This window comes from Geospiza fortis, unplaced genomic scaffold (genome assembly GCF_000277835.1).
Source record: "Geospiza fortis unplaced genomic scaffold, GeoFor_1.0 scaffold659, whole genome shotgun sequence".
Taxonomy (NCBI): Eukaryota; Metazoa; Chordata; class Aves; order Passeriformes; family Thraupidae; genus Geospiza; species Geospiza fortis.
The window spans coordinates 265,343-277,165 of NW_005054530.1; the positions used below are offsets into that span (position 1 = coordinate 265,343).

Sequence of the window (11,823 nt, forward strand, 5' to 3'; positions counted from 1 at the left end):
AGCCCGCAGGGACAGCCAGCCAGCCTCGGCTCGGGACACACCAGTCATACGGCCAAGTCTCCCCAGGAAATCGGGAATAACAACACAGCCATGCTCGGTTCCAGGGAAAAGAAATGCGCCTTTGCTCCTCCTTGGGCTGCTCTTTGTTAGGATGGAGAGAAGGAGAGCAGGCTCTCACCAAAAGGAGAGGGAGCACACAGGGAAGCAAGTGCACACAAACAAAGGGCATTTTTATCAGTGACACATTAGAGGATGATCGAAGTCTTTACACAGGTTTTAAAACTATTTCTTGAGGACCAAATGCCCAACAGACAGAAGATTCAGCTCCTCAGGCATTAGCGATCAAGTTCAGCCATCTTCACCAACAACAGGCAGACTGCAACACCAACTTCAACCAGTCTTTGGATACTATAATCAAAATTCTGCATATTTCCAAATGAAAAACTCCTGTAAACACAAAGATTACCTTCACCTCCTCAGGAGAAAAGCCTAAGCTCCAAATGCTTAGAAAAGCTAGAATATAGGGCCTTCTTTGTTTTCTACGCAGCTGATTAGCTCATAGCAATTAACTACAATCTGCTTTCACATGAATTAATATAAATATGGACAAACAATGTCTAGAAAAATTTTGTTTGCACTTTTAACCTATTTGCATATAATGCACATCATTCAAGCTCTGCATACATTCAGCCAAATCAGAAGGTTTTAGGCAGATGCTCCCCTGAAAGCCTGTACACCACAGGGGAAAAGAAATGAGATTCCCAAGGAGAACTAGTGCACTTCCCAAGCTTTCCCAAGTCCTCTCAAGTCTGCCACTATTTATAGTGATTCGAGAGACTCAACACCTCCCACACTGTTACAATTCTGAGCCTTTGCTTTGATTTGAAACACACAGAAAAGAGCTAAGAAGGAGGTACGAACCAGTCTTACTGCAACTGCAGAAATTACTTTTCTCTCATCTCTCTTCTATTACTGGGTGGGAAATGTGGGATACAATGAATAGCTCCAACTCCCACTAACAATCCCAAAGACACTAGTTGTACAAGTACCCCAAAAATACTAATGTTTGCTAATACTACAGAGAACTGATGTTCTTTAAACTGCAAAGAAAAGATGAGATTGCTCAGAGATCCAGAGGAAATCACATCATGAGCCTTGAATCTTTTGCTCCCAAATTGCCACATTTCAGAAAGAGAGTATTGGTCTCTGGAACAACCTCCCAGTCCCAGGAGATGCATGGAGTCCCCACTGTGGAGGTTTTCAAGATACAGATGTGAGGTAACTTCAGCCAGGCTCCTTTGCCTTGTAGGGTTGGATGAGACAGCATTTTGAGGTGTGCCCTGGAGCCAAATCTACTTTTAAAGAGCATCCTGGTATTGTTGGCACAGTGAGGCATCTCAATTTTACCACCTTAAACCAATGCCACAGGAGATGGTTCAATAAACAGGTTCAATTCAAATATTTGTGCTTTGCTGTGACTCTTGTCAAACAAAACCCCACCCTTGTGATGGTGCCCTCTTAATCTCACCAAATCACACAACCATGGAATGGCTGGGGCTGGAAGTGACCTCTGGAGACCCCCCAATCCAAGCCCCCCTGCCAAAACAGGTTCACACAGACCAGTTTGGAATAAGCCCAGGGAAGGAGATTGCAGAACCTCTCTGAGCAGCCTCCTCCATGTGCTCTGTCATCTCACAGCAGTTTTCCCCCTCACATTCAAGGGGAACTTCCTGCATTCCAGTTTGTGCCCGTTGCCCCTTGTCCTGTCACTGGAAAGAGTCTGGCCCCATCCCCTTGGCAGCTGGCCTGAAATACTTGTATGCATTGATAAGATCCTCTCTCAGCTGTCTGTTCTCGAGGCTGAACAGCCCAGTTCCCTCAGCCTTTCCCCAGAACTGAGGTGCTCCTGGCCCTCATCATCTTTGTATCCTCTGCTGGATCCTCTCCCTGTCCTGTCTCTCTTCACACAACTCTGGCTCAACAGAGTTGAGAAGAACAGAGGAAGAATGAGAAGACAAAGAGGAAATTCAAAAGCAGGACCTCTTTCTTAATTAGGTGTTACTAGGCAGTGATACGTACTTGTCCTCTTACTCAGCCAGCTCAGATCACAGAGAGATAATTAGAAACAATCACACAAAATCAATTAACATGAAAGAAAACTTCATAAACAACAAGCACATTAAAATAACATGGGAAACCACTGCCATCTACTCCCTTTCTCACCAGTGGCAACACAGCTGAAAATAAGCAAAGTACATTTAGAGATAAGACAGGCTAAAACCAGCCTGGGAACACACCAGGAATATGAAAAGCAGGTGCTAGAAATCAAGGCACCGTAACACGGCCTATTATTGCTTTTCTGAATATTCTTTTTCATTCACAAGGCAATCTAGCCTGTCTTTTCTGCCTCTGCCTGGCTTTAGGATGGCAAGGCAATGATCTTCAGGTCAAACATTAACAGAAATTCAGCAGCCTAGCACATGGCAATGTTTCAAGACAGAAATTCCCAATTATGTCAAGAGATTACAACTATTTTACTCCCTACTGAAAGACTGAAAAATAGGGGTCAATTTTACTTCATTTTTCAAGAACTTCAGCCCCTCATCTCTGTCACTCTGAAATAAGAGCAAAGTAATTCCACCTTTCACACAGTTAAGTGATTTCTCAAATTCCCAGTTTGCAGAGGACGCCAAGCTGAGCAGTGCAGTTGACACAAGGGAAGGACGGGGCCATCCACAGGGAAGGATTAAATGGGATATTGGGAAGGAATTCCTCCCTGGGAGGATGGTGAGGCCCTGGCACAGGGTGCCCAGAGCAGCTGTGGCTGCCCCTGGATCCCTGTAAGTGTCCAAGGCCAGGCTGGATGGGGCTTGGAGCAACCTGGGACAGTGGGAGGCGTCCCTGCCCATGGCAGGGGTGGGAATGGATGAGTTTTAACATCCCACTCCCACCCAAAACCATTCCACAAATCTATGATTCATTCTTATATTCAAAGTTCTTTAAAGGCACTTCTGATCTGAGCTCATCTCAGAGTATCATACCCTCAAGAAAAATTGTGGCTTGCTCAGTTTTTTGCCTCCTCCCTTTTTTTTTTCTCCTTCAAAAATGCAAACAGAACACAGCAGAGCCCCCTCAAAAAAAACCTTATTTATGCTCAGGATTGTATGTATTTAAACATGGCCATAAGTGCCAACATTTTCCCCACTAAGACTGGCTTGCATCTGGCTAGAAATAACTCTACTCAGTGGCTCTACCACCATAAATCTTCGAAAGTCTTCTGCATGGCTGAGCTCTGCTCATAAAATTAGGCACCAGCGCGTTTTGTCTGTCTCATTAAAAGGATGTTTGGTGGAGCCGGCGCAGGAGGAGAGAGGAGTGTGTGAACAACCTTCCCAGAGCCACTGGGGATTGGCCCAAACTGTTCTCACAGTGCCACAAAGAAAGAAACGCTTAAAATAACTCCAAAGGCTCTCAGAAGGAGCAGCTCCGAAGGTTAGGAATCATTTTAAAAGTCTGAGAATGGAATCTCCATGCTTACAGTAGCACATAGCAAAAAAAAAACCAACCCTAGATTTCAATAGCTTATTTTTGTAGTTACTCTCTTTCCTCAAGTTTCAATTGGAAATATTCCATTTGCTCCCTAAATAAACACAAGCCAAGACTTACAACCATTAATTCCATACTTTCCCTCTCTTTCCTCAAGTTTTAATTGGAAATATTGCATTTACTCCATAAATAAACACAACCCAACACTTACAAGCTTAAAGTCAATAACAAGCCCCCAACTTAATATAGTCCTACCGTGCATTTAGGAAAAATGTTATTAAAATTTTAAAACCTACTATAAAAACCAGTCAGAAAAGTACCACATTGAGCCATTATAAACCAGTTTATACTGCAAACATTTGACCAAAGCAGCTTGGGTTTGATAAGGTTTTAGCTTTTTTTCAACTGCCAGTTTTTAAAAGTATAAATGCAGTGTAAGTATCAATTTTCTGTGTGCTTTCATATGCAAAAAGCAATCAAGATGATTAAACAAGGTCAATGATTTTACTCAGCAAAAAAAAAAAGTTTAAAAATCAGATGCATATTCATCAGAAAACCAAATTCACCACATGTAAGATAAGATATTAGTTGGGTCAAAAGTTCACTGGGAGCAGGAGAGGCTGATCTCAAGGACCAGCTGGGAATGAAAAGGAAAGTAAGGACACCAAGTTCTCTGCAGCCAAGATAACCATGGTACATCAGCCCTTTTCTGGGGAAAAAAACCTAACAAAACAAACTCACAACCTCTTTTTTACCTCTGCCTCCCCTACAAGAAATATTTACATGGTGTAGGATTTGGTAATCCCATTCCCATGTTTTTCAGGATGCTGGAATTGACAGGGCACAAGGTTTCTGAGGTCTTCTGATGGGATACTGACAAAGGCAGCAAGACCTGCAAAATAAACCTTTTGGCAGGAAACTAAACAGAACCAAAGGCTGAGGCTGGGAAAAGGCTCTTCCCCCACAGGGTGGTCAGGCACTGGACAGGGAATGGTGACAGCACCAAGCCTGACTTCAGGAAGCCTCTGGACAATGCTCTCAGGCACAGGGGGGGTTTGAGGTGTTTGTGCAGGGTCAGGAGTTGGACTGGATGATCCTGATGGGCCCATTCCATCAGGATATTCCATGACTCTGTGACAACACACCACCACCATAGGAAATGAGGCCAGGCTACCCCGATTGTGCCTGGAATGGGAAGAATGCTCTTCCTCTCTCCAGCACAGCTCATCCTGACCTTTGTGGGATGTCCCCTGCAATTCCCCTTACACAGGGGTTTCAATAAGAGCTGGGATGAAAAGCCCTGAGAGAAATCCTTCACCACAGAAGTGATGTGATGGAGAAGAAAAAAAACCCAAGAACACCTTGAGTTTGAGCAAGTGAATCAAAAGAATAAATTGTTGTTCCTTTAGAACCACCCTGTGCCATATATTTTAATAAACATTGCAATTGTCCCCATGAAAATCTGTACCAAAGGCAACTTTGCAGGACTCCATGACAGCTGCTGGTTTCCCAGAGCTCTGCCAAGGAACATCGTGGTGAAAAACAAGAGTTGGGTCCAGGAAAAGCCATGCTCGGATAAATTCGGGGAAAAAAAAAATTCAAACCCACAGGACTTTCTGCAAACTAAAGAGTTAGTTCTTTAAAAATGGGGCATGAGTCAAAAGTGAAAATGCAATTTTTGGCAAGGAGTACTCAGAACCCAAATCCTCTTGTTATGTCTTGGAAGACAAACTCACATGAAAGCCACAGTTTAACAGAACAAGCCCAGGGTCTCCTGAAAGTCCTTAAAAATCAGACTTCCAGAGCATGTGTTGGAATTGCTTTAAGAAAAAAAAGCTCCTTCAAATGCAAACCTCAGAGAAAAAAAATGGGGAAAAAAAGAATTTTCGTTCTAATGTGAGAAATGGTTTGTTGCGCCTTTTTTACACTATTCTGCTATAAAAAAGCAAATAAAATCTTTTGATTATTTAACTTTCATCAGTTGAAAGATACTCAGAAATACTAAAACAGGGGATCCATTAATTTTTGTATGTCAGGGATGAAAAAAGAAGAAGGAATGTGGTCCATTTCTCAATTCCACTGTGCCAAGACAGGCCTGAATCATTACACTGTGGCCATGTTTATACTAAAACTCTTCTTTTTTTGCTCAGAACTTGGATTTCCACACCCAGTAGGCAACAGCTTTTTTTAAAGTACATTCCAAGCTTCCCTCAAACAGTTCCAGTCAAAACATCACCAGATTTTAATTCCGTCAAGAATGTGAGCATCTCATTAAAGCCCTGCCTAATTATAGGTAACGTGCCCAGACCACAGATTCTGTGGTATCTTTATATGGAGTATTATTCAGAAGTAACTGCACCAACTTCTCTCAAAAATTCTGAAATTTCTGCTCATTTGGTGTTACAGCAAAGAATTGTGTGTCCTCATTTAATTAGCAGAGCCTGGGGAAAAAACCTGAAAGTACAAAATAAAGTCACAATAATTACTAGTGGCAAGAAAGATCAACCCAGGAGGAAAGAAATGTCATCAGCTCCTAAGAAGATTGGAAGTTTTAAAGAAATAAATATTCCAGTCACACAAAGGAAAGCCTCAAGTGTGAGTCAAACCCAGGAAAAATAACGTTTTGCACATGGTTTTGGGGAATTTTTCTGATTTTTCTGCTGCTTTCCACTTTGGCAGGTTGCAGGCTTCAGAACCTGTAAGCACAGCAAATCACTCTGCTCCTACTGAAAATAAAACCCCAAACACCAGAGGCAAGAATTGCATCTGCTGAATGCAGGGAATGACCTTGAGGGAAAAAGGACACATTTCGCAGCAGGATAAAGGGAAAAAAAGAGATGGGCCTGCTCGTGGACAGATGCATTTTTTAAAAAGGGGCTTATCAGATACCACTAGCCAGAGGCAAACATGCTCTGCAGCCCAGGTTCAGGAATACCCAAATAAATTGCATTCCCTGCAGCTGGAGACTGGAAAGAACAGGAAGAAAGGTAAACTTCTCACCACCACCATGCCCGGGGGCAGGAAAAGCAGAGATTTCTCAAAATTATTCCGAATCTCTTACGGAATTCTAATACATATGGCTACACACACATGTAAATACATATTATTTGACAGCTTTTTTCTCCATCTGCTCCTCCTTCCACAGCTCCACAAGGCTCTTCCCTAACACAGAATCTTTTAAGGGATCTTGTAGATTTGCTGTATTTAAAACTGGAACTGCTGCTGGTCTCTACTCCAGACTCAGCCCCAGCTGCCATAAACCTTATCAGGAACCTGCCAACGCAGCCAGCCAGATTCCAGGAGCACAAATTCCACCAGGGAGTACAAAGTGTATCCAACAGCAAAAGCTTCCACAGAGCATAATTGAGCACAGAAAATGACATGTTAAAACGAGCAGGAACTGGCTGGCTACAGATGTAAATTCATTCATACTTTTACATTCTTTTTTTAAAGATCTGTGCTGCTCGCTCTGGCTTGTTATGACAGGCTGAGGAGTTAAAGGAGTTCTCTGTCCTCATCCTGGGCACAGAAACACAAATCCTGCCCTGGAATTATTGCTTCCCTCACAACCTGCAAGAGGGACAGCCCAGCAACAGCATCCAAGACAGGGAAGGGCTCACACTGGGAAGGAAGAGCCACAAGATCTCCTCACTTGGCTTAACACATCTTCAGTGGCCCTGCTGCACATTAAACAGGAAAGATCTCAGGAATAGAGAACTAATTAAAATTCACAAGGTCAGAACTGGATAAAGAAAGGGAGGAGATGAAGCACCTGGGAGGAAAAAAAAACCAAAAAAAAGAAGTTGACAAATTGGAAGGGAGAAGGAATTGTCAGGAGGCAGAACTGTGGAGGAGAGGGTGAAAGATAGAAAATCACAGAATCACAGAATATTCTGAGCTGGAAGGGACCCACAAGGACACCCCACAAAAGCAAGGCAGCAGCAGAAGAAAGGTGAATAACACAGAGAAATGCAGCTTTATCAAAAAGAACGTGTCAGGAGGCAGAAACCACAAGGACAGAAGAGGGAAGGAAACAGAAGGAAGCATTTGTACATAGATTCACATCTCTGTCAGTTGCACAAGTAGATGGTGAGCCTGTCTTTCTGGCAATTCCTTTTAAATAATGAATGAGAAAAAAAAAACCCTGAAAAAACTAAAATCAGGAGCCAGCAAATGAAAGGACTGTATTGTTACTCCTTCTCAGCCAGAAATCAGGCAATCTTTACATCTCATTTCAAATGACTTAAAAGGATGAGGCAACGTAGATCAGCACATCCAGACAGCCAAAACGAGTTAAGACTTAAATGAGGTGAATTTTCCAGAGCTGTAACTCACAAAGCAGCAGCTGTGCCTTCCACAGGGGCATCAGGCTGGGCTTACACAGTGACTTTAAACCCGTGCGAACCTGGGCTGCTGTTGAGCAGCTTTGCTTTCCCTCTCCTCCCTTAGGTACTCCTCATTCCTCCTCCCTCCCCTGCCACACTGGACCAGGGACTGGATTTATCAAAAAACCTGGGAGAAAAGCCAGGGAAGGTTTGATTTCAGGTGGGAGAGCTCCCTGATCCACAGAATTCACCCACCCTGTGCTGCAGCAGAATTAGCTGGACTAGCAGACCTGGCCCTACATCTTTAGTCCAGACTAAAATTAAAACAGGCATGTAAGCCCAGCTTCATTCTCTCTAGCAAAACACAAATGTGAAGAAGCTTTAGAAAGGACATCTTAGGATACCTCAGCAAAACCTGAAAAGGCATAACAAGTGCTTTGGAAAAGCAGACCCCAAGCCTTTGAAAAAGCAAGGCCCAATGTTTGATGTAAGACAATTATCACTTAATGAGTTTATAAAGTCTGTAGCACATAAATACCTCATAGAAATGCCAAGTTGAATTAAAATGTGAATCATACAGAGTTCTTTACAATTCTGCAGGCACTGGTACACACACAAAAGGAAAGCATCCCTCTGTCCCTGTAGACCCTGGCTGTGACTTACTTACTACCATCAGTCAAATAAGGCAATCTTAAAATCAAAATAAAATACATGAATATTGCTAATACCTCTAATAAATTCAGCCATTCACAGCCCAGCAAAAAAAAATTAACTCAGTGCCTAAAAGCAGCCAGTGTGGATGGAGTGAAGGACTCCTTGCCATAAATGTTGAAGGGTTTCCAGATCACAGCAACAAAGCCTACATTTACCTGTCAAGGAAAAAAACCTTTTTCTCCATCCCAGTGGCAGAAAGACAACCTTTTTTATGGTAATGCCAACACAGATCTCCCACATGAAGGCATGAGATAGCTTTAGTGAGCTACAGAAGATAGACAGATGTCATGCCTAAAAGTAAGCCAAAAGACCCTAAAAGCATCCTGAATCACTTGTTCCCCAAATTCCCCACTCACTGAGCATGAAGAAACGTAATAGAAGAGCCAAATAGAGATTATAAACACAGAAATGTATTTTTAAATCTATTTGCTAACACATTTCAAATACATTGTTTATTAGAGCCTTGTCAAAGAAACTTCAGCTTTAGTGCTACTGAGCTTCCACAGAGGAACAACACAGTTTGTTAAGACTGAAATGGACACTTGGTATTTTTTAAAATAAATACTAGAATTTTACATAGTGTCAAAAGCTATCAAAAAAAAAAAAAAAGGGTAGTTAAACACATATACCTCAACCCTGACCAAGATTCCCCAGTTTTGCATAAAGATATCAAAGCTGCTGGTACTGCAAGCATGCTTTATGGGCTGGTAGGCTGCCAAAAATCATCTGCTAATACACCAGACAATAGATGTATTCTGCTGGAGAACTTTCTGATCTTTTCCTCCTATCACTTCTCTTTAGTTGCACATAAAACCCAACCGAAGCAATAGAAAAAATGCGATTTGAATGCTTGCATTTATGTGCCAACAAACCAAGCAATTATTCCCAATAAAGTAACTTTTCCAAACATGCATTGTTAATCACTGGATTGCAAGCCCTGATTCAGTGTTTCCTGTTGCCATTGCAGCACTTCAGTTTCTGGAATTCTGAGCACAAATTTGCGCTCCTGCGGTGCCCAAAAGCTTCAAAAACACTACCAAAGGACCCAAACTCTTCTGAGCCTTGATAAACAAATGGCACTGTGCTCAAATTCCACACTTTGGGATAACAGCAGGGGCTTTCTGTGAAAACAAACCTTCCTTCCAGAGACAGAAAGATCCTGTGTGTGGTTCCAGCTTTCTGGAACGCTCCAGAACCACGGTGGCTGCATATCCTGAATCCAGCCATAAATGATGGGATATTGGGGTGAGGCTGACACCCACATTCCCCCAGGAACATCACACCCTGACCAACACCATGGAGCCCCCAAAGCTTCCCCCCCTTCCCAATCCAAAGGCCTCTGCATCACACACCAAGATCAGGGCTTGTTCAGCAAATGCTTTTAACCCCAAATTCCCTGGTTCTGATTCTCTTATCTGATATTTGAACAAATCACTGACAGCACTGAGCTGTCATACCCCATCTCATCATCCCACTCTGAAAGAATGTTTAATCTGTAAATCCACACAGCAATTCTGCAACCAGAGTGCTGAACACACTCAGTGACCACAGGAGTGAATTAAACATATTAACCCAGCTTCTTAATCCCCAACATTAAAATTCAGAAATTTAATTAACTGCAGAAATTAAATTACATTAAAGGAAGATATTTTAAGCTGGCATTTTCACGTTTTCCTGGGTTTGTATCCACAGGCTTATGACATCTTTCAGCAGAACACAGGCTGAAGTGCTCATAAGCTCCTGAAAAACAGCAAGTGCTAACAAAACCTGGGCTATGGCAGCAGTACCCAGCCTAGATGCTCTAAAAATAAGTTTCCATCTAAGGGGGGGAAATTCCTTGGATCAGCCTGTTACTTATTACTCAGCATTTGCGTGTTACACACTCCCCAGAATAATCTTAATCTGAGGAAATGAACGCTGTGATCTTTCCCATAGGAAAAAAAAAAAAAAAAAGTGTTTCAACACCCAAAAATACAAGGGGGAGAAAAGGCTCCAGCCTTGACATTCTGCGTTATGGAGGACACTGATAAACAGAACTTCATCTGTCAAAGCCAAACACTTGCATTTAATATATAAACATCAACCAGGAAATCTCATTTAAATAATTAACATGTGGACTATCCACTGCCAAAAAGAGCAGGGCAGCAATGGACTTCTGCTGAATATTTTACAGGAAATGGAATGATTAATCCTCCATATAATGCCAGGTACCCACTCCCAGCATATTTTGTTAAAAGCAAACCTTTAATTTCAGGAGAAGCAAATCACATTAAGTAAAAGGAATAATGAAACCCCCACAACTGATGTTGTGTGGATTTTCTGTATTGTTTTGAACCCATGCAGAGTTTTAAATTATAAATGCAGATATCTTCTTGTAACTTTCTGGTAAAAAAATGCAATCTGCTTGAAAGTGCTTTTCAAAGCTATCTCTAGAGAGACATAAATCATCAGTGGCTTTAAAATATTTTAGTAATTTTAGCAGCCTTTTACAACTGGCAAATCAAAGTCTCAGTATATTATGTAAATAAATATTGCTGAAAAGACCAATGCTTTCTGGATGTTGTTTGTGAGTTTCTTTTAACATTTCCCACATTGAAGAGAAGAAGAAAAGGGTTTGCATTGTGTTAGCTCCAGTTATAATTTCCAGCTGTGTCAAAACTTTAACAGCCTAAAAGCAGGAAATCCAAAGAGGAAATTCCATCGTCAGTTCCTGAATTTTGTAACTCAAATGTTCTTCCAAAAACTGGACCTTAAAGGAATTTTGGTAACATTTTCTGTAGCCTTACCTGATATCTTCCAGTAGGTCACATTCTGCCTGATGCTTGGCCTGAAGTTTTGTCATCTGCTCAACCTGAATGTTTTTCAGCTCTTGTGTAACTTTCACCTACAAAAAACCCAAACAAACCCAAGGACCACTTATATTTTCCGCAGTTTAAGTCACATTTCAACAAGAAAACAAACAAACAAGCCCAAGGACCACTTATATTTCCTGTCGTTTAAGTCACATTTCATCAGGGAAACAAACCAACCAACCCAAGGACCACTTATATTTTCTGTAGTTTAAGTCACATTTCAACAAGAAAGCAAACAAACAACCTGGGAAAGGCTTCAGAAGGTCAGCTTTACATTTTTAGTACTGTTGTAGTTCTCCTTTGAGCCTTGTGATCCTGCACAGCTAAAATTCCAATACTTTGGGAACCTGCTTGGTAACTGGCAAGGAGCACCAATGGCCCAGGTA

General features: G+C 41.9%; 1 protein-coding gene across 2 annotated transcripts in view; it reads right to left on the reverse strand.

Annotated features, from left to right (window-relative positions):
* The window catches only part of FCHSD2 (FCH and double SH3 domains 2), a 118,110-nt gene extending 106,645 nt beyond the window's left edge, over positions 1-11,465 (reverse strand). For both annotated transcript variants that reach the window (XM_014310423.2, XM_031063770.1), the window contains exon 1: positions 11,372-11,465. In XM_014310423.2, the coding sequence (XP_014165898.1) occupies positions 11,372-11,427 (56 nt within the window). In that variant the 5' untranslated portion in view covers positions 11,428-11,465. The remainder of the gene's footprint in view (positions 1-11,371) is intronic.
* Positions 11,466-11,823: the final 358 nt, after the last annotated feature.